Source organism: Notothenia rossii (assembly GCF_949606895.1).
Source record: "Notothenia rossii genome assembly, chromosome: 4".
Lineage (NCBI taxonomy): Eukaryota > Metazoa > Chordata > Actinopteri > Perciformes > Nototheniidae > Notothenia > Notothenia rossii.
The window spans coordinates 67429841-67453204 of record NC_136902.1 but is presented as its reverse complement, the minus strand read 5'-3'; the positions used below and the strand labels follow the sequence as shown (position 1 = coordinate 67453204).

Here is a 23364-nt window from a genome sequence, read left to right as displayed (position 1 = left end):
TTTCTCATTTTGTCTCTCATAGTTGAGGTATACCCAGGATTGAAAATTACAGGCCTCTCTCATCTTTTTAAGTGGGAGAATTTGCACAATTGGTGGCTGACTAAATACTTTTTTGTCCCAATGTATATTGGTGCAGTGATGACATATTTTTGTATGCAGACCTGGAAGTTAGCATCGAAAGGGGTCCCTCGACAAAAATAAATTGTATTTCACTATACTGCAGAAAATAAGCTGACAAACAGATATTTATGATACCTAACATGTTTTGTTCCACAGAATAATCTCCACATATTAACAGTAGTATGTGATTTGTTAAGCGTAAATGCAATCGGGCAGAAGTAAAAAGCTAACGTTTTAAACAAATTACATCACGGTCGTATGACTAGGCGACCGCTAAGCTAAAGGCAGCTAATGTTCGGAGTGATGTTTAGTAGCCTCATTTAGTCACACATTTAGTGTTACATTTACGTGTTAAAAGTGAAAACACATAAACATTAACTGCTGGTCTGTATTGAACCCACCTTGCAAGGAAAATAAATAAAAGCGATTTAAAAAGGTACGCCTGACAGAAATAAAAATCACTTACTATGAAACTTAGTCAAGTCACAGATTACAGACGAAATGATCAAGATAGTACAAATGTTTCATACAATTAGTTTTATTTGTGATCTCTAAACATAGAAACAGGAGCATTCGATTGGATGCAATATCCGTAAAAAAATGAAAACAATTCTTTACAGAAAAAAATTGTTTAGGTGGCAGTTGACTTACAATATTCCCTTTTAAATGATTTTGTCTAACCTTTTAAAAAGGCTTGAAACATACTTCTTCATAATCATCAAGTAGTGTGATGATGGCGAGTGGAATCTTACGCCTGAGAAAGTTAGGCATTTGTGTTTTGAAAAACAGTTCTTAAAAATTACTGAACAAAGAAGTCAATCACAGAAGGCATTAACTGCTGTAAGCTGGAACAACATTGTTGACACTGTTAGCGGATGGTGAATATAAAAAGTATAAATCAGTCAAAATCTCACAGCAAGAAAGAATAAAAGAAACATTACACACTTCCCTGTGATACCACGCTATTAGTTCAAAACATCTTTATCTATCTATCTATCAGGATGTAACAAGGCAGTTAGTGGTACTTATTAAGTACAAAATACTTCAAAAAGTTGACATGAATGGAAATCATACAATCATTAAAAACCATAATGCTAGCTTGTTAGTTGCGTCGTTTACATTAGCTTTAGCTACATTAGCACAGATAGCAAGGCAGTACAGAGTCTAATGTCAAAACAATCAAACTTTTTTTTTACAATAATGCAAGGTAAAATAAATCCTGAAGTGATTGTTTGCTCCACCTGTTCATATTGTTAGTGGTGTTTTTCGACAATTTCAGGGAATCATATATAGTTTGTTAGGAGAAATAAGAAAATATATAAAACAGATGTACAAGACGGAGATGGATGCTGTTGATGTTATGAACCCATCACAAGTGTTAATTTGATAGCATACAGAGATATGTTTTGATTATTAATCCTCAAATACATTCAACTTTATTTTCCTGTAACTATTGTATGTTTATGCCACATTTCCACCGCATGGAGCAATGACAGCTCAACTAAAATGTTTCTTTTGGTTTTCCATAAATTGAAGTTTTTGATTGTACTCAGGACTTTAATTCGTACCACCTCGGTCAAGGATCCCATAGAGCTTGGCCGATACACGAAGGTTGGGTCAGAACACTGCAGACCACTGATTGGTAAGAGAGAATCGTCACTTGGGAGAACCTGGAGGTTCTGCACAAACCTGCAATCTCATTAAGTTCATCTATTTGGTTGGGGATAAAAATCATTCATGTGTTGCACATCGTGACATCATCAGCTGAGAGCCCCGCCTTCATTAAGAGGGTACTATCTGCAGTAGAAAGCTAAATTAAGAAAAATTACCTGGTACAAAAAGTCCAGTCAAGCTGAGCCATGCAATGGAAAGAAGAAAGTAAAGCCTTCTGTGGGAAAAGGGTTCCATGTTGTTTCCATTTCCATTGAAATAAACCGACCATATCAGATCTACAACAAAGCATGAGTGTGGTCATCAAACCAACTGGTGCTACAAAAAACTTAGCATCAGCTTGGTAAAAAAAAGGCAGGTACGAATGCTTTCATTGACCAAAGATATCATACTGTACATAAAGAAACATCATACATATTACAACTTTCCGATTGCTCACATACATTCTATTGTTACATATATTGATTTGAATATACTTTCCATTTAGTTAACAGATGTTTTCATGTATACATTCCTAGTAGGGGACGGTGATGTATTTAAAGTTTAAGATAATATATAACTTTTGATTCATCCAAGAGCGTTGTTGAGGATTATAGGAAAGAACCAAATTCAAACTGAAAGCTGGAATTGACAAAATGCTGACTAAGACATGCTTTGGTTTCGTTCCCTGGCAGAATTAGAAATGATAACCTTGTTTGCAGCTTTCAGGAGATTACATTCATTACTGTATGCAAACTGATAATTTAACCACAGCATACTGTATCAAAACATCCTTATCTTCAGCTGCCGAACATTCATCAACATTTTTAAATATTTACAACATGTTGGTCTTTCCTTCTGCTCAAACAGTTGAGGTTTGGAGAAATTTGCATCCAAAAGTTGGTCAAAAAAAGTCAAAACATTGTCGCATCCAAACCAGTAAGAATTGGCAAATGTGAAGCTGTAAATATAAAGCCCATCTTACAGTCCTTGAGTTATTTTTTGTCAAACAACCTATCTTAAGAATCTAAAAGAAAAAGGCAACATGATGTTTTTCATATATAAAGCATTTTTCTTGAGGCTAATGAAATAATGTGGCTTTTTTAAAAGATACTGCCTCTTCCATTTATAGAAAGTTCAAGGTAAGAATTTTTCGGGCTATATGCATTTTTTTGTTTTACGAAAGAACCCCGTCTTAAAAAGGTAGAATAAAGACAAAAGTTTTCTTTTTTCATTGACACTCAGATATTTCAAACCCTAATGGCATTAACAAAATAGCCTACAGCAGCCTGAATCAAACCCACAAAGGAGTTCATTATGTAGTATGCTAAATGAAGGACTAACAGGAAGAAAGGTCAGAAAAAGAAACCACAACTGCTGTTTCAAAGATTGTTGAGGCACTTTTTACCCTTGGTGCTGCCCTTTATTCAACATCTTATAATCCCGATGTCTCATCCCCTGCAGATTCCTGTCAGATCTCTGATGTTTGAGTCATGCGGTGGGTTAATTGAAACGAGCATTAATTCTGTCGAGCCTGAGAACAGTCCAAACTCTGTCCATCAGAGGCTCTGGGTGGTCTTCAGGTAGGTGGGGGCCCGTTGACGTACCTGAGGGCCAGGTGGCAGCTACTAGGCGGCTCCAGGAAGAACCAGATCAGACAGGCCAGGAGAGCCAGAGCTGCAGCCAGAAGGAGGCAGAGGAGGGCTGGGTGGAACCGGGAGGAAGGAGCCCTGCTGCTGGGGGTCACACTGTGGAGGAGGAAGAGGGGGTTATCGTTGGGAGTTTACCTTCTAAAAAAGGTCTTTGCACAGTTTGTTCTTTTCGTATGTGTTTCTTAATCTGTCATTATATGGATTAACACATATTTGTAATATTAGACAATACTGAATTCATCACTTGGGATCAATTAATAATTCGCAATCTGGGCTAATGGGCGAACAGAGGTGGGAGAAGTACTCAGATCTTGTACTTGAGTAAAAGTACCAGAGTGAAGGAATACTCTGTTACAAGTAAAAGTCCTGGATTCAAAATTAAGTAAACGTAAAAAAGTATTGGCATCAAATTATACTTAAAGTACCAAAAGTAAAAGTACTCATATGCAGATTGGCCCATTTCAGAATAATATATATTACAGGACTGTCTCAGAAAATTAGAATATTGTGATAAAGTTCTTTATTTTCTGTAATGCAATTAAAAAAACAAAAATGTCATACATTCTGGATTCATTACAAATCAACTGAAATATTGCAAGCCTTTTATTATTTTAATATTGCTGATTATGGCATACAGCTTAAGAAAACTCAAATATCCTATCTCTAAATATTAGAATATCATGAAAAAGTATACTAGTAGGGTGTTCAACGAATCACTTGAATCGTCTAATTAACTCGAAACACCTGCAAGGGTTTCCTGAGCCTTGAAAAACACTCAGCTTGGTTCAGTAAACTAAATCACAAGTATGGGGAAGACTGCTGATCTGACTGCTGTCCAGAGGACCGTCATTGACACCCTCCATCAGGAGGGTAAGACACAAAAAGAAATTTCTCAAAGAGCAAGCTGTTCACAGAGTGCAGTTTCAAAGCACATCCACAAAAAGTCTGTTGGAAGGGGGAAATGTGGCAGGAAACGCTGCACAACCAAGAGAGATGACCGCAGCCTTAACAGCATTGTGAAGAAGAGTCGCTTCCAGAATTTGGAGGAGCTTCAAAGACAGTGGACTGAAGCTGGAGTCCAGGTATCAAAAGTCACTGTTCACAGACGTGTCCGGGAAATGGGCTACAATAGCCGTATTCCCATGGTCAAGCCACTTCTGAACTCAAGACAACGGAAGAGGCGTCTGACTTGGGCTAAGGAAAAGAAGCACTGGACAGTTGCACAGTGGTCCAAAGTCCTCTTTTCAGACGAAAGCAAGTTTTGTATTTCATTTGGAAGTCAAGGCGCCAGAGTCTGGAGAAAGGCTGGAGAGGAGCAAAATCCAAGTTGCTTGAAATCCAGTGTGAAGTTCCCACAGTCAGCGATGGTTTGGGGAGCCATGTCAGCTGCTGGTGTTGGTCCACTGTGTTTCATCAAGCCCAGAGTAAATGCAGCTGTGTACCAAGATATTTTAGAGCACTACATGCTTCCGTCTGCTGAAAAGCTCTATGGAGATGAGGAATTCATTTTCCAGCATGATCTGGCACCTGCCCACAGTGCCAAAACCACCAGTAACTGGTGTACTGACCATGGCATTACTGTCCTCGATTGGCCTGCAAATTCCCCTGACCTGAACCCCATAGAGAATATGTGGGGTATTGTGAAGAAGAAGCTGAAAGACACCAGACCCAACAATGCTAATGAGCTAAAGGCCGCTATTGAAGCATCCTGGGCATCCATAACACCTCAGCAATGCCACAGGCTGATTGCCTCCATGCCACGCCGCATTGATGCAGTAATCCGTGCAAAAGGATTCCCAACCAAGTACTGAGTGCATTAATGGACATTTTCAAATGTTTGATTGTGTTTTGCTGTTATAAATCTTTTTTTTTTACTTGGTCTGAGGAACTATTCTAATTTTTTGAGATAGGATTTTTGAGTTTTCTTAAGCTGTATGCCATAATCAGCAATATTAAAATAATAAAAGGCTTGCAATATTTCAGTTGATTTGTAATGAATCCAGAATGTATGACATTTTTGTTTTTTTAATTGCATTACAGAAAATAAAGAACTTTATCACAATATTCTAATTTTCTGAGACAGTCCTGTATATGTTTTGATTATAATTATTGATGCATTAAAGTGTTTACCTGTGGATAATTGACATTAGCAAAAAGCTATTGCTTAGCTGCCTGGATTCACTTCCGTCAAATCTTCCGTACTATTAGTTTTATACTCAACACCTAGCCACCCTGATTCCAACCATATGCAATCACTTGCATCAATCTTTTAATCCTGTAATATTAACTTTGTGCAAGGAGACCATAGTGAATCAGTTTATCGGATTCCATTTTGGATGTTGACTTTTGCATTTGAACCTCTTAAGCCCGATTGCCCCCGCCGACGGGGGGAATCAGGGCTTCTTAAAATTTAACAACCTATTAATGTGTCATACCCACTTAACAGGAAGAAACTCAGCTATCAGACAATATTAACAATTTTTAGCTAAACAAAACACAAGGGTAACACCAAGCGTCTAAATTAGCACTAAGCGAAACAATTCTAACGCACTTAGCACATAACTCACGGTAGCAATATGTTATACTTCGTGCTATCTGCATAAACTAGATATCATATGAAAGCTGAGATTCCACAGATTCCATTGTCAGCCAAATCAACCAATGTTTTCCAGAGATACGGCAAATACACCCAAATGTACCCAGAGGTGAGTCCGCCTGGACTTACTTTTTTTTTACTTGTTTTGCATCAATCTTGATACAGGGTACTTATTATATGTTATAGTTTGGATTCCTAAAGGTTTTTGGCTACTATCCCATCATTCAAGTGTCGTTTTCACTATAAGTAATGTGTTTGTTATTTTAGACGGAAACGTATAATTTACATTTTTTTACTATGTTCAATCTGAATTTACTTTAAAATAAAAACATCTATATTGATTCTGACACTTCTACAGCCAACTCACAGGTGTAAAACCTTGCTTTGAGAAAAAAGATTATTCATTTAGCCCTTTTAAAAGTGAAGATTTATTCTGGGAATGTCATTTTCGAGACTGAGTTCTGAAAAACAGGCTCCAGGCTTAACAGGTTTTAAGGGGCTCCGAGCAATCAAAGGCAATGATGGATACAATTAAATGAATTCTAAGCAGGATAGAGAAAGCTTTGAGGCCTTTCATTAAGGACAATTCAATGGTAATGCAATAGTTTATGGGTCTGTGTTTTATGATGATTCCTAGTTTGCTGAAAAGAATAATGTAAACTGGTTACAGGGGAAATTTAGTACTAAGATTGGAGAGTTATTTGAGTTTATGCGCTTTAGGAGTAATTTCCTTAAAAAGGACTCCACCGTTCAAACAAGACTTGGAGAAGAGATAATTAAAGAACTGACTCAATGAATTAAATATGGAAAATGTCAATAATTGAAACATTTTAGGAGCCTATCGTTGGCATCTAGACTTTAGGGGGATGGATTTTGAAGGGTTGCTAAACACATTATCATTTTATGTACATTCGTGTGACCTCAATTTAGAAAATTCCTAGCAAAAGAAGGACTTTTAATTAATTTGTATTCATTCTAAAGAAGTGGGCTGCAAGACTTTTTGCTGGTCAAAGAAAATCAACTAAATTTTAATAAAAATATTCTTAATACCGTGTTAATGAATGTCGAAGTGATGCTAAACCCTTTTATTATTATTTTTTGTTATTTTGGGTGACCGCAATTTTGAAAATAAAGTCCTAGCAAAATAAAGATTTTTAATTCATTAAATGGGTTCCAGAAAACATTGATGCTGGACAACAACAAACAATCTTCATTTTAATACAAATATTCTATTTTCTTTTTTAAAATACACTCATTTTGATTCAATTAGTGTACGCAACAAGTCCACAAACTCTACATTATCCATGATAATGGCCTCATGTTGTGTGCTGACCGTATTCATGAACATAAATCTCACTGTTTTGCTGGTTTCTGTGGTTTCACAAACCTTCATGCTTACAGCCTTTATCGCTCCATCTGCTTACAACTCTTCTCTCACCTTTGTTCTGAGTGAAGACGCTCGGCTCCTTCACAACAGGCCTGCTCTTCTCCAGCCTGAAGAACAGTGAGCCTCTGTTAATGCCCCGTGCTTTCAGGCAACATTTCTAACTTTCACGTGAAAACTTTTGAAGAATATATCAGCTCAGTTTATTTTTCCCCTGAAGGCATAACTGCTGTCTTATTTAAAAAGGTAATGTTTGTATTATTTTCCGTCAATTACATTTGACACTTTAATTAATGTGAACTGATGAAATCCTTTGGCAGTTTCAACACTTAATATAAAGTATGTCAGGACAACAGGTCTCTTTCAAGGAACCAAAAACATGTGGTTACTTTCTATGATGCGTATATATCTATAATTAATCATAAACATACTTATAATGCTTTATAATTGGCCTATAGCACTGTACAATTTTAGTTGTAAGTGATAATGGATAATTACGAGTGTTTATAACTATAATTACATAGTGCTATTTGCCTTATAACAATAATCAAAGCATACATTAGAAACATTTGACTATGATGTATAAGGTCACATTATTAATAATTGCTGCAACCTCAAACTCAAATCCACAATTATAATGCGTTATAATCTGTTTATAGCAGCGTATAATTATACAGCCAAAGTAGAATTGTGTTATCTGGAATTGGAGTCAAGTTTTAAGTTTCTTTCTGGGAAACTTTAACATAGGGAAAATAAATGTCATGGGAAATTTCATTACTGCATTTCTGTTGTGACCATTAAAATCCAAGATTTGATAATATCGTCAATGTGATAATGTCCCTTTAGTGTCCTGGTTTGGTCACCTGTCTTTAAAGAGCAGAAACTCTGTCAGATTGTTACATCTAGCAGACTGATTGCTGAGTCACATTTGAACCTGGAGTCCCTGCACCTCAGGCAGTTACAGTGGTTACCCAGCTCTGTGTTGAATGATGCCTCCCTCCCTCTGCACACTGAATCTAAGCTTCTTATTTTGGGCCAGAGGTAAGTAGTCCCAAGGTGTAGAACAAAGCGGTATAAAAACAGCTTTATTCCAGCTGCCCTCACAAAAAAAATAACAAGTCGCAGCATTCACACAGCTGCTTTGGAAGCAACCCCCATTTATTTATTTACTTGATTGTGTCATGTTTGTCCTAGTGGTTTTTAAATGTGATGGAGCGCGGGGTTCTCTTTACAGATTATTTACAGATAATGGAGCTCTTGGTCTTTTAATTGCATACCAAATCTACCTGCAGGGACAAATAAATAACCTGACCAGTGATTTATCACCCACTAATTATTTATTTTATCCAGCTATACTTCTGGGATTTATTAATTCAATAAAGCACCTGATGACCACTCTGAGTGATTTCGAGATTAAACTATTACATTACAACTATGGGAATAAAAAAACATCAGTCCTTGCTAACACAATTAGGCAGCAAGTATAACATATGATACTTTACTTTATTATAGAATAAACAATGCTTTATAATGTGTTACAATTATTGACTGACATCATCAACTCACCTGAAGATCGGAGCGATATTGGTGCTTCATCCAATCAGGCGCGGCCTTGAGGTCATGTGATGGGGAATTGGAGGGGTCAGGAGATGGATGGATGAGCTTGTTGGGTGCATCCATGTGTCTAACATCCATGTTACACTGAAACAGAGACCAGTTACCTACAGTTAGATAAGGTTTGTTATTGTATGAAGGTTATAAACTCTAATTAGCGAGAGTATAACTTTAAAAGTGGCCTCTAAATCAAAATCACTTTTCTTTTTTAAATCAGCAAAATCCTGGAGGGTTTACAAGAAGCACATATATCTCTCTGGTGTTTGGTCTGCATCATGCGGTGTCAGACAAAAAGTGATTTGTTTCTACTTTTACTTTAACAAAAACTGAACTCATGACTAGCAAGAAGAAGGCATAGTCAGAATGATACTTTAAAATTTAGATTTATCAGACCTTCTTCTGCTCTCAGTCCGAGTTTGTACACAAGCTGCTCCAAAACATCGATTAAACTCCTGATTGTATCCTTCGCTGCTCTCAAATCTGGACTTGCAGGTTGATTTCCGCTCCAATTAGATTTGTGCTCGCTCGATAGCTCTGTCAGTAATGAACTCCATTAGAAAGTGCCAATGCTATTACACTCAAACACGTTCAACAAAAGTCGCATATTGAAAATGATTGTGCACAAAACTGCTCTAATTACTTTAAACACACACACTTGACCCTGGAAAACTCATCTAAAAACATGTATTTTCTCTTCAACGTCTGTTTATCTCCCCCTCCTGTGAGTCAGTGTTCACAGAGGGAGTAAGCAGAGAGGAAAGGAGGTTGAACCAAGAAGTCTGCTTGTTTCTGTTTTTATATCAACAGTGAATGTGCAGCCAGACTCAATGAATGAATCATGACTTTATGGATTCATTCACGGCCCTAGGAACAGTGAATTAAATGGAGGAAGAGGAATATAAATGGGCGATTTCACCAGTAATGAAAGAGGGAGAGAAAAAATAAATCTGAATGGGAGAGACCGATAAAGCCAGAGAGAAAAAACAGAGGGGGGGGGGGGGGGGGTAGAGGACAGTTATTTAGGAACATGTCTATAATCTTGATTATTATGAAGGGTGAGAGGGTTACTTTAAAAATGTACTTTGATACAAATAGTAGTTACATGTAAAAAGGTGTGATCTTTCACCTAATCTGAGTATAACATTATAAAAGTACAGTAATGTAATTTGATTGCTTTCTGTTACGTCAATATCAAATGCAATGAAAATAAATATCAAGATATTTTAGTGCCTTATGTAAGGCAACAGAACAATGTGACCTTAGAAAAATAGAACACAATATATTTAGCATCACAAATGTGTCCTCTGCTCAGAGATTTTATTGATAGGAAAAGCTGCCTTTCATTAAACATATTCAGGCAGTAGCCTACACTAACAATGAAACACATGAGCACACAGTTTAAAAAGAACAAATGAACCAAAGAAAGTGAAAATCATAGAGCAGATTCAGGCAGTAGGCGTATAGATTCACACTTAAGTATTAGCCTACAGAACAATACAGCTAACATGGAGAAATAAAATCTGATCCTTTTACAACAAACACGATGCTCTTTTTGGTTTTCCCCTAACATTGTAATCATGCTAGTAATCCTAAATGTTTTGAAATATAACAGTAATCCGGTTACGCCTTTTTTATGTCACCGTAAGGGAATACAGTTACTTTTTTCTTATATCCCGATTACGTAATGCAGTTACATGTAATCTATGTGTGTGTATATATATACACATTTCAATAATTAATGATTTTGCAGGATAAGAGGTTGAAAAGCATTAGAGAAACACTAGCAATAAATATAGTTTTGACATTTAGAGATACTAGGATACATTTGTAAGATCAGAAATAGATTTGTGAACATGATTATTCCCTGCTCCCTTGTTTGCAAACTGATGGACAGATTCACAAAGACTGGATAACAGCCGATGATAATGCCATGAACTGTGCACTGTGAGGATGTCTCGAGAGTCAGGTCAGGACTTTTTGCACACACAGATGATGTGCATGTGATGCCATGTGCGGAATGTTTGTTCTCAACTACTCGGGGAAACAAGCTCAGCAAGACAAATTCAGTGGCGGGTTAATCCACATTTGGCGCTCTAGTGAGTATTTGGTTCATCATGATGGTGTATGTGGGAGTAAAAATAAACTACAGTGTGTGTGTGCATGGTAATGAAAGAACATGTCAGCCAGTGCACGCTGTGGCTTACCAATGTGTGTTTTGGATAACAATGGAGCTCTATGGCAGAAAGACTACAGAAGAATATATACAGCTTTTATACACAAAATACTTGTTAGAAGGATGACATCATTGTTGATTAATGCTTCTTTTTATCATCCATTAACAAAAAAACAAGATGCCCTTAAAAAAAGTAAAATATGAATATACTGCTGACCAATTACCTGTTATTCAGTTGTAGTAATATATTCATCATTATTATGTTGCAAAAGAGAAAAGGTCAGAAAGATCTTTTTATCTGCACCAAATATTTTTGCAGATGGAGAATCGCATTGACCCTCAGGTGTTACACTCAAATCTTTATCAATATTAATTATTATTATTATATTATTAAAAAAAAAAATCAACCAAAGCACAGAATTGGATGATGAAACAAATATTTGACATTTTACAGAAAGACAAGTTTGCTGAGAAAAATGTGATTGTTATGTTTTTTTTAGAATGTGAGAGAGAAACCCCCTCTGGTATGAACTTTGGGATCTTAACCTTTGCCAAACACTAACCTGCACAGGAAAGCTAAAACACCGAAAAGCATAATAGGGACTCCTTTAATTATTGACGAAAAGTTTCATCAGTTTGAATGAAAGAGATTTCACCCACCTCCACCTGTCCATCAGTCTGCACAGATTTTGAGAAGGAAGTCCTCCTCTCTGAAGGGGCGGGGCTTTGGACTCGCAGCCACGCCCTCACACGGCCATCGTCAAAGCTTACTGGTCCACCTTCCTCTGCGTCAGGAGTCGATGTCGCCCACTCGACTCCATTCGGCCGACTCCCGCCCCCTTTCTTTTCTATTGGTGACAAGACACTTGGGTGGTCGTGTTCAAGCCATCCCTCCAATCGCTGCACAGAACACACATAAAGAATAAAGAGTTACTTTGGACAATAATAATTTTCCTCCGGTCAGCTCTTGATCACCTCTGACAATTATATGCCACTGCATTATATCAGGCAGTTTATTTGTTATGCTTATTGTTAAAAAAAAGAATCCCACCGATCGTATATTTCAAACATTGTACTTCCATGACACATGACCTGCACCAATAACAACTAGGTACACCAATACAACCTTAATAATTCTGTATTACTGTCATTTATAAAGTTAAGAAATGTAACATTAAGCAGCAAACCTGAAATAACTATTTAATTTTGCTAACATTAGCTTGCTATACTAATAAATAATGTTAGCACGAGAAATGTGAAATGTTTTATATAATCATTTCAGCTAACCTAATGTTTGCCATTGTTAGCAGACGAGGTGAGTACAAGTAACGTAAAACTTGTACTTATACCCTTACGTAAAACGGTGTCGTAATAGTTTTATCGATGTAACTGGTGGTTACGTGTCTTTTACAAACCAATAACTGCATCCTCTGGTATCCTGATGGTCGTCTCTAGTGTAAACAATTACATTTTTTATTAATAGGAACATTTACACAAGAACCCTTTTAGCTTGCTGTTTTATACCTGATTTGCACAAGTATTTTCATGAATTCAATAAATATCAGTTCTCATATCACCCGAGAATTTATCGGTCATTATACATTCACATGAGAAGTGGCAAAGTTTCTCTGCGTTGGCGTTGTGTTTCAATGGAGTCAGCTGCACCGACTGGATGTTGCTTTCAAAGTTCAAATTATTTAAACTTTGACGTAGTTACGGCTGACCTTTTGACAAGCAAATAATCATAAAACAGCTGTATTGAGCGGCGGCGAAAGCTACAAGGGGAGGTAACCATAGAAACAAAACTAAATGGCTGTTTTCACCACAAGTCTCTGCGCCCCACCTCACGATAAGCAAAGAGGATATCCCGTATCATGTGAATGAAGTTCCACGGTTTCGAGCTATCGGGAGCATAAGGACTACTGTCGAGTAAACGGCAAACAGTGGTGACTGCTGGATGCATTTTGTGCACAAAAGACAGTAACAAATAACAAGCAAACAAATCATAGCAGGAAAGCAGCATGTAGCGATCCGCCCTAGGACAAAAACAATTGAAACTGGTGATCTGATATCAACAGAGCTGTCATCATGGTGGTGGAGGTGTTATTGTCTGCAGGCATGTCTTTTGTGTTGTGTTCATATTTTATGCAGCGTACAAACAGATAAAGTCACATTGTTGCAGATGGTGAAGTACAAACACGTGAAATGCTCAGTACAGACAAAGCCGAGCCTGAGGCGAGACATAATGCCTCCATGTGTATAAGGATAAAATAAGATTGAAATAAGAGAGAAAATACAGTAGGGTGACAAGTGCAAAAACACCTTGATGTTGTTTTGGAGATGATGCAGCTGTAATCTGATGCTAATTCAGCCTTTAGCTGGGCTGTTTTCCTGACGGGCTTTAGGGTTCATCGACAGTGCAACAGTGTGTGGGTGTGACACAGAGAGAAGCAGAGAGAGGGGGGGGACTGCAAACAAGCAGAGGAGGATACTCAAATAATTCCAAAATGTCTTTTCTCGCCTCCCTTTCCCCCCAAATCATGAACGTCAGTCTTATTTTTCTTATTCTTTATTTCTGTTCTTCAGTTTTCCTCTGCCTCTACTTAGTACAGCTGCAGAGACAGTCCTGTACTTGTCTATCTGGTCCATAAAAAGCTTAAAAAGGAAAATCCACAGCTGCATCCTAGAGGTGTCATTAATAAATCCGCACAAAGAGGAGGAGGCAATCTGTTGTAGCCAGCTCGTAAAGCCAACACACGACGATGGAGGACATTTTTAGATAGCTTGTGTATCGAAACCTCAATGACAGTATGTGTGCGTGTGCGTGTGTGTGTGTGTGAGAGATTGAGATTGAGAAAGACAGACAAAGCCTCTGGGCCATGTAGCATCTGGGTCAGAGCACAACAACAGAGATGAGACTACACTGAAATTTGAGGAAAAACCCTACATGGTTTTGCTTGAATTAAGATCCGTGGTAAATATGCAGCATTAGTTTTGACATTACAAGTTAATAAACCAATTAAAATGTTATTTACTAAGAGACTGTGCAAGGAAACAGCAGCATTAAAATCACTACGGAGACAATGCAGCAACCAATAAAACGGTATATAAAATGTACACTGCTGCTTCTTGTTAACTACATTTTTGTAGTTGGCAAGTTTCTTAAATATGCACCAAAACATTATATTGTAGGCTACATATGAAGTCGAATTTCGTATTAGAACTTCTAATTGGAATGTTGAACTTGAAGTTAAAACTGAAATCTGGAAATGAAAATTGAAAAGAGGGCATGCGTTACATTTTTTGAAGAAGCGACATAACCTTCACCGATAACACCAAGGTAAACAATACAATCTTAATATTCATAAAAAACTATAAAAGTAGGTCAATAGGAGTTAAGCAGCAAATAACTGTAAGCCCACTTAATTCATAAGATTTGCTGTTCGCATTCTTTCCCTGTTGTTGAGCATGTTAGAGGTAGGGTAATTCACTTCAGAAACACTTTTTGTTATATTCCATGGAATGCTCTTAACATCCCGATAGCAATGAATAAATTAAATGCTTTGACAATAAACATATACAAATATTTCATCTGTGGAAGCCGTGGCGCTGTAAAAAGTTAGACCAATTATCTGCCTCGGCCCGCTACAGATAATTGGATGGCCTACCTGCCTGTCAGCCTTCCATCTCGTGCACAAAGTTATCTCGTGCCCTCATTGGTCATGTGTGTTGGAGGAAGGGCTCTGTAAGGAAGTCTGAAGGAAGGGGCAGATTTTTTCCGATTGTGTATTTTCAAATTCTAGCTTACTCGAGCTGGTTTCTCCATTCTTACCTACCCTAGCTTTAATGTTAGTTTGCTAACAAAATTAGCAAAAGTTAGCAAACTCATAAGTTATGCACAAGTTGCTGCTAAACATTACCTTAGCTAACTTTAACAATTTGTTATACTAAAACTAAAGTTTGTGTGGTTTACCTTGTTATTTGTTGTGTTCATGAGGCAAGGATGTGATACATTGTTGTAATTATCTGTGGGATGTAAATGGTATTCATTGATAAGGAAGCGCTCTAAACACAGGTGCTAACACCAGCATGGCTCGCAGTGCTGGAGGTGGGCGCGGGCGCTATTGAAATGTTAACATTGTTTTCAAAGCAGAAAGGGGAAAGTGCATGTTATTCTGTCATCATTTAAGTTCATAAATCATATGGCAAAGACCAAGGTATTTGCTGTGACTCACCAAATCTGCTTCATGATTGGTGATGTCATTACGGATATCAGACTCAGAGCCGAGGGAGCTGAGGTAGCTTCGCCTCTTCACACCATTTCTGTGATGACGAAGACCTGCGCAAACAAAATGATGTATGATGTTAATCTAAAGCCCAGTGTTAAGTATTCATTTAGTCTTATCTCATCATATACATACGTTTGGATTAAGTATTACTTTGCATGCAGCTCTAAAAATCTATTGAAGAACAATCATTTAGTTTACTTCATTTTTTACCAATATTTTTCTATTTGTACATTTTTGGAATTTTGCACTTAGTTAATAAATCATTCCACAAAAAAATGTCTGACTACGCCTATATTTTGCCTTAAAATAAAACCTCTCAAAGTGAAATTGGAACGAGTACCTGGAAATAGATTTTTTTTATTGAAACCTGGATTTGAAATGTGGAATTGCAAATGGATGTGGATTTGGAACAGAAACTTGAAAACCGGAATACTTATTAGGAATTGACATTTAGATATAAAATTGGAAATGGAACCTTAAAATTATAACTGGATCTGGGTTATGAAATTGGAACTTGGCATTTGGATGTGGAATTCGTAATGGAATGTGGAATAGAGAACCGCAGTCCTAAAACCCCGAAGTAAACTCCTTCCGGTTCCTTCGTCAAAAACGCAATGCAATTTCTCCATAGGATTTTGGAAAATAGCTTGAAATAAGGTCTGTGGTTGACACACATTTAAGAGACGGATCACGTTTTGTTCAGCCGGATAATATCCACTTGTCTACCCTACTTTTTTCATTTTCTAATCATAAATCTATTTGCCAGAAGCAAAATGCTAACATTATGCTATAAACGAACTACAGCAGGGTCGCTGCTTCAACTGTTGGAATTGAAACTTGGAATCAGAACCTTGAATTTTACCTGGGTCGTGGAATTAGAGTTGGAACCTGGAATTTGTACCTGGAACTGGAATTTTCAATTGGAATTAGAATAGGGAATTGGAATTTGTACCTGGAATTGGGTTTTACAATTGGAGTTGGAACTTGAATGTGGAATTGGAATAAGAACCTGGGAGTGGAACGTAGCATTTTAACCTAGAATTAGAATGTGGAAATTTAATTGGCTGAATTAACGGAAACTTGGAATTAGAAATTAGAATTTAGATTGTAGAATTGGAGTTGAAATTGGGTTGGAACAAGGAATATTAATGTGGAATCAAAAACCTGGAATTGGAATTTGCAATTTAAACCTGGAATTGGAACTGGAATTTAAACCTGGAATTGGAACTTGGAAACGGAATCTGGTATTGTAATGGATATTTTAACCTGGAATTGCAACATTTTAAATGTTAAAATGTTTTAAAGGTCCCATGTCATGCTTCTCCGGTTATTACCCGTCCCCTTGTGTGTTATGAAGGTTTTTATGTATGTAAATTGTCTGCAAAGTCACAAACTCTCAAAGTACACCCTGTAGCGAGTAAAACTCTAACAAAGAAAAGACCTGTCTGTGACCATACCCAAATGGACCAATCCGTGGAGCTCCTCCCGTACACACACTCTCTCAGCGGCCAAACTGTGACGCGCTGGCGGGGGGTGCTAATGGAGCCTCGCAGATGGGGGTGCTGCATCCCCCTCAGCACCCCCCCTTCCCGCGTCCATTCGCGATGTCTCGCTGTCTCGCAGTAGTGTGGCGTGGGGAAAAGATTAGGGGAAGCCAATAATACGTCCTTTCTTTTGGGGTGGGGGTTGTGTGGTGGTCAATGTAATAACGTAACCAGATGAGTGATTACAGCACCCGGTATCATTTTACACACATTTGTATCAAACAGATGCAGGATTTACACACGCCTGTTATCTGACCGACAGGTCCGCACGCACTCTCCAGCCAAAACTCTAATAAGCATTCATTCACAAACTAAATCAGGAGACCTTTAACGTTTTACGTCCGGTTCGCTCCTTTGTTCCTCGCTATACACAGCTCCAGTTTGGGCATTGGCCTGTCATCAGATTGTATTTGTTGTTGCTGCTGCAGCGGAAGTTTAGTACAATTATTTTGAGTTAAATACTCCAAAGCTCCACCCTCCATAATTGCACTTGATTCAGTTGCTTGCTACTTTCTAACGGCGGTGAGAGTGGTGCAGTGACGCCATCTATCTTCTATCGATTAGATTTATGATTAGAAAATTATAAAAGTAGGGTAGACATATGGATATTATCCGACTGAACAAAACGTGCATTTACCTAACAGGTTCGTTTTCCACTGACCTTTTTTCGAGCTATTTTCCAAAATCCTATGGAGAAATCCCATTGCTATTTTGTCGAGGGAAACCAAGCGCAGCTTACTTCCGCTTTTTGGGACGCGTCAATGCACCACTAAGTTGATGCGATTTGATTGGATTGTGAGGCAAGGGAAGCCAGCCGCCTCTGGCTTCCCTTGGCATGGCCCTGACCAATCACAGGTTGGCAGGGGCATGACGTGAGCCTCATCTGATTGGTCAATCCCACCATTTTTTTTCACCAAGGGAAGCACATTTCGGCTGGCCTCCTCTCGCAACAGAGAGTGCAATCTACTGTTTCACCATAACATCTAGAGGGGCGCTGTTTCACTCTTTGTAAAATACTCAATGAGAATGGGGGAGAGACGGGCCGGCAGCAACACACAACAAAAAAATTCCGAAACTAAACGAAGTGTTTTTATTTATTTATTAAAATTATAACTACAATCCGAAAAAACAGGGGAAGCCTGGCTTCCAGTGGCATCCAGGAGAAAACGCCACTGCTGTCTCGCAGATCCCACGCAGCAAGCAGGAAATGAACCCAGCTCACACTGTCCGCTCCTCGCAGCAGCGAGCCGCGCAACGTCCCGCCAACACGACACCCAGACCCCACGCAGCATTCTCATCTGTTTTTCCTTACTGGTTCATTTTCTGGTTGCTAACAAACGCCATTGTAACACATAATCACTGATGTTCCGCTGTGACGGTGGTGGACTCATCAGAACAGAGTGGGCGAGCTGACCAATCAGAGCACACTGGGCTCATAGGGAGGGAGGGAGGAAGGGGGGGGGGGGGGGGGCAGGAGCTCCAACAAGCCGTTTAGGACAGAGAGTGAATACACATACTATACAGAGATGCTGTATGAGAAACCAATGTGAGTTAGAAAAATTGCACAATGTAAATCTATTCTAGTAGACCTCAACAATGGAATTATGATCAGTAGAAATGGCCATGACATGGGACCTTTAAAGTATTTTGGAAATAAATGTATTTCAATGATACATGTATTTCAATGATATCTATATATGTGACTTTTTTTAAGGATAATTAAGGATAAAATCACATTAAAGTTTCAGGTCCTCTTTAAAGTATTTGGTGGTATGGAACAATAAGAACAATTGTTATTTGAAGAAATTATTCGGACAACTTTTTTCCAGCTGTTCTTTAGGCATAGACACAGGGGTGAAATACATTTGTACGAGACCCAAAAGCATGGCCCACTAGACTTTTTTTAATTTTATTTTCAGGGCTTCCACAATGGATAAAAACAAACAAAACAAAAGCTTTACGTATGCTGCAAGCTGTGGGATATAAAGCTCCTGTGAAACAATAGTGAAATGAAAATAACCAAAAGCTTTCTGTTCTGGCCAATACAACGATTCCAAGGATTTCTACCATGAGTTTTTGTAAATACCTGCACTGGCACTAAAATACAACGAGTCTGCGTTGTCACGGGAGACGGAGCGTCCAATATCAACTGAGGGGTCCCACTCAAGCCCCAGGTGCTCATGGGTAGGAGAGGACTGTGTGAAAGTTGGAAGAGGAAGTTGAAGGGGGGAGAATGCTTGGGTGGGGTGAGATGATAGGCTGAAATCTAGACAGAAGATGGAGACGTTTTGATGATTATTGCCTGAAAGCAGTTATATAGATCTTTACCAAAGGTTGTCCATTGATGATTGAATATAGCCTGTAATAAGAGGTTTGTTGGTTTACCTTTAGGGTGGTTTGGAATAGAAGGGATGTCCATGTTGGCTTTATCAAGTGCACCCTCTTCCTCTAAAAGAGTCTCTGAAGGACATCCAGAGTCTGTAGCCTGAGACAAAATCAAGTCATCTTCAAACACCTGGAGGAGGAAAAGAAAATAACTGAATGAAAAACAAGATATTTTGCAGGGGAGTAAAGAAGACATGTTGCTTACGTTTTGCACGACAATCTCAGATTCAAATAATCCTTCATTCACTGATAAGCACTGTCCTTGTGTTTTAAACAACTAGTTGATTCAATATTTATCAGCAATATGTGCGACGAGAGATATGTTTTGAAAAGAGCACATATTTTATACAAGAATGTGTTTATTCACTGCCATTCATTTCCATGTTTGTGTATGGTTCTACCAGTCTCATGCTCAGTAGCCTGCTGTGTGTCCGTGCGATGTTGTTGAAGACGAGGCTGCAGCGCCGCAGCATCTTCAGCAGATCACTCTCGACATGCCGAGCGTCAGTCAGGTCGCAGCGCTGTATCAAGGCCTCGCCGCGCTGCAGCAGTACGTTCACACGGTCCGAGTTCACACACACACTCTGCTGGAAGGACTGCACTCACACACAAAAAATATATCAAAATAAAATCGGATTTTCTTTTAAATATAACAAACACGCACCTGCAGTTTTCTCAGCTTTTCACAGGTGTGTCCTGACAGGTGTTCCACCTGAGTCAGACGGCCGTCCAGGTCAGCCAACCAGAGAGCAAGCTCCTCCCTCTCTGCCTCAAACCCCTCCCACTCTGAGACAAAGAGCTGAAAAAGTCAAATGTTGAGATTCTCTGTTGTTAAATCTTCCACCGTATATTCTAGTCTCATAGTGTAACTTGCATTCTTTCCAAATGACCACACTTATCAGAGTTACACTACAAAAAGTTAATTGATAACACATTTTCAGTTATTTTGGATTTAGCTCCAATAGCCGCGTTCACAACGCAATACTTTTTAGTTCCGATATAGTTCCAAAATGTCGCGTTCACACCAAAAAGAGCCGGAACTAAAATTAGTTCATCAGAACTAGTATTGCACGGTGTACCGATACTTGAAAGGTACCGAGATACCCTGCCGTTAAAATGTTTACGATTCCTCCGTTTCATTAGTATCGGTACTTTAAGAATGACGGGGAAAAGTACTCCGGTGAGAAAGCGCCGTTTTAATAAGAGCCGTGTGTTTTCAGTGCTCTGCTTCCACTCCCTGCACTGCAGCCATGCCTGCAGTCCCGCCCCTCTCAAGCACGCTCTAAGTCCCTCCCCTCTCTTGTGCACGCGGCCACGCGCTAGCTGCCAGAGCATGTGAGAAAGCGAGAAGCATGGCTGCAAGTGGGAGTGCAACTGCCGCTGCGCCTCAGCTTGTTGACAAAAAAGACGCCAGAAGCGGAAAAACAAAAAAGTTGTTTATAGATGATGCTTAAATTGTATTTAATACAAATTATATTCATTTATTTAATGTATTTTTCTCATTGTTTACAAGTTTGTGTTATGTTTATGGTTCTGGTGTGAAATACAGCACAATAATTACATTTAACACTGTTTCCCTTTTTTTAAGAAAAGTATCGAAAAAGAATCGGAATCGCAATTCTTGACTTGGTATCGAAGCCAAAATGTTGGTATCGTGACAACACTAATCAGAACCTTTTTTACCCCCTTTTCCGTCCCTGCTAGAGAGCAGGGACTTTCGTGGGAGAAAAGGTTCCTATGTCTGATTGGCTGGGCGGAATGCAAACCACGCCCCGTAAAACTCGCCATTTTATTATCCTCGCATTAGCATTATTAGCATTAGGCCAACGCAGAAACGCAGAGAGACTAACTTATGGCAACACAAAAGAAAACATGGGAGCGGTGGAGTGACGAGGAGGTGTCGGCGTTCTGGCGATTTACTCAGAAGGCTTGTGTAGAAGCTGCTGGGAGTCCCAGCAGCTTCTACTGAAGCCAGTCCCCAACTCCGGGGACTTCCGGCCGTTGACTTCGGGTGGCAGTATACGCCGTGAAGTTGTTTGCGGCCTGCCAGTAAACCCAAAGCAGAAGAAGAAGAAGTGACATCAGTGGCTTCATTTGCCTAATCCTCCCCCAGGGACTTATTCCAGTGTGAACGCGATCTGTACTTGAGAACTAAAGAGTTCTGATGAACTAAGTTCTGATGAACCTATGTGGGAAAAGTACTGCGGTGTGAATTCGCCTATTGATTAAATTAAGAAGTGATCATAGGAGTACTCTTGATTAGTTGAAGTAACATATAAATAATGCTCTTTTGTTTGGATTTTTGTTTAAAATCACAATCAGAGCTTTCAGAATTCCTTTTAAAAAGGCCCTCTTGCCCAAAACATATCTTGAAAAAAAAGGAAATCACAATCAAGGAACTAATGACAATTGAACCACAATATTAGTTAATTTAAATGTTGCCATGCTACTGTATATAATAATACAAGATATCATTTTTTTTTAAAAACATGTTTGCTTATTATGTTGAATTCGGACCTTTGGTCTTGTGGTGATGTATTCCAGTTTGGCATTCACGTCGTCCCATCGTTGCCCACAATCCCTCGCTGCCGCCAGCAGCCGGGCCTGCATGGCACCGTGAAACAGCCGAGTCAGAGTTCGATTCCTCCGGGTCAGACTGTCCAGCTGCACCAGCCGAGATCCAGCCTCGCACCGCAGCCTCTGATCCCACAGACGAATGCACAGAGAGGTTACAAAGACACTAGAGCACAACATAGTACTTTTTCACCTGCAGCTATATGAGACAACTTGAAGACAAAACGTTTTTTTCTTTCATGCAGTGCTATTTTCCCCCATGTGTCAAAGTTAACAACCCTCTAGGCACTATTAGGATGGTTTAAAATCCTCTGTAACTAAATTTAGACTTTCAGGAAAAATTAAGGTTATTTTTGACTTTGTGAAGTACCTAGCCACCACAGATATCTTGAAATGTTAGAGATGCTGGAAGGAAATGATATGTATTTTATATGGATGAAAAAGCATTAATATAACAACATTTGTGGAGCAAGGTTTAGATTTATTCAATATGTAAATAGGGTAAATATACAATTAAAAACCGAATATAGCAACTCAGAGATGACTAACGATTACGACCACTTTAGGCTGTGACTCCCCATTATTTTAACAACCAATTAATGTACTTAAAAATATGCTTTTCTTAATTAAAGGCATTTTACATTACCCAAACCTCAAGGAGATGTCTCGCAATTACTTTTAGTTTTGTTCAACCTACAGTCTAAAACCCCAACATCTTAAGTTTACTATCATTGTTGTTTAGGGTCCAAGATTAATTGGTCATAATACAAAATAGGGTAGATCAATTCAGCAGTAGACCTTTGTTGTTACTAGATACGATAATAAAAAAAAAATCAATCAAGCAAATCAATTTCTTTTAAGCTTGAGTGTGGACATTTTCAAAGAAAATGCTTCAACATTCTAATTTGAAAAGATTAATGCCAAATGTTAGTGTTTTTTTTCTTTGAAACTGACTTAAAAGAACATTCAATAATTAAAATAGTTACAGATTAATTCTGCAGGGTGTTTTTTTTTCTCACCTCAATTTTCCTCAGTTCTTCCTTGGCAGTGACATAAGTAACATTGTCAGGGTGAGAGGAACTGACAGCCGGCTCAGCCAATCGCAGCCAGGTGTCCAGTTGGTCGTGTTCCTTCATAAACTCGTGCCAAAGGACCCACTTCCTCTCCAGTCTGGAAACACAGATAGACAAACAGAAGAACAGACTGCTGGGTTATCTGGGGACAGACAATGGAGGTATAAAGAGCACACCAATGTGCAATAATAATAAAAAACAAAACAAAGACTTTGATACCACTGTTGTGCAACAATACTTATGTGCAATATATTCCTGCTAATATCATTATTACTGCTGGTTGCTACTCCTAGTAAATCCATCCATTGCT

At 38.6% G+C, this 23364-nt stretch overlaps 1 protein-coding gene across 6 annotated transcripts in view; it reads right to left on the bottom strand.

Moving 5' to 3' along the window:
• Positions 1–642: 642 nt before the first annotated feature.
• LOC307036335 (nesprin-2) overlaps positions 643–23364 on the bottom strand; it is a 58311-nt gene continuing 35589 nt past the window's right edge. For 5 of the 6 annotated variants that reach the window (XM_079676562.1, XM_079676561.1, XM_079676563.1 and 2 more), the window contains 11 exons: positions 23001–23151; positions 21925–22107; positions 20072–20206; positions 19809–20003; positions 19408–19537; positions 19109–19288; positions 15425–15528; positions 11850–12089; positions 8969–9103; positions 7457–7512; positions 643–3518 (listed from right to left, as the gene is read on the bottom strand). In XM_079676562.1, the coding sequence (XP_079532688.1) occupies positions 3350–3518; positions 7457–7512; positions 8969–9103; positions 11850–12089; positions 15425–15528; positions 19109–19288; positions 19408–19537; positions 19809–20003; positions 20072–20206; positions 21925–22107; positions 23001–23151 (1678 nt within the window). In that variant the 3' untranslated portion in view covers positions 643–3349. The remainder of the gene's footprint in view (positions 3519–7456; positions 7513–8968; positions 9104–11849; positions 12090–15424; positions 15529–19108; positions 19289–19407; positions 19538–19808; positions 20004–20071; positions 20207–21924; positions 22108–23000; positions 23152–23364) is intronic. The other variant, XM_079676566.1, reaches the window with a different exon arrangement.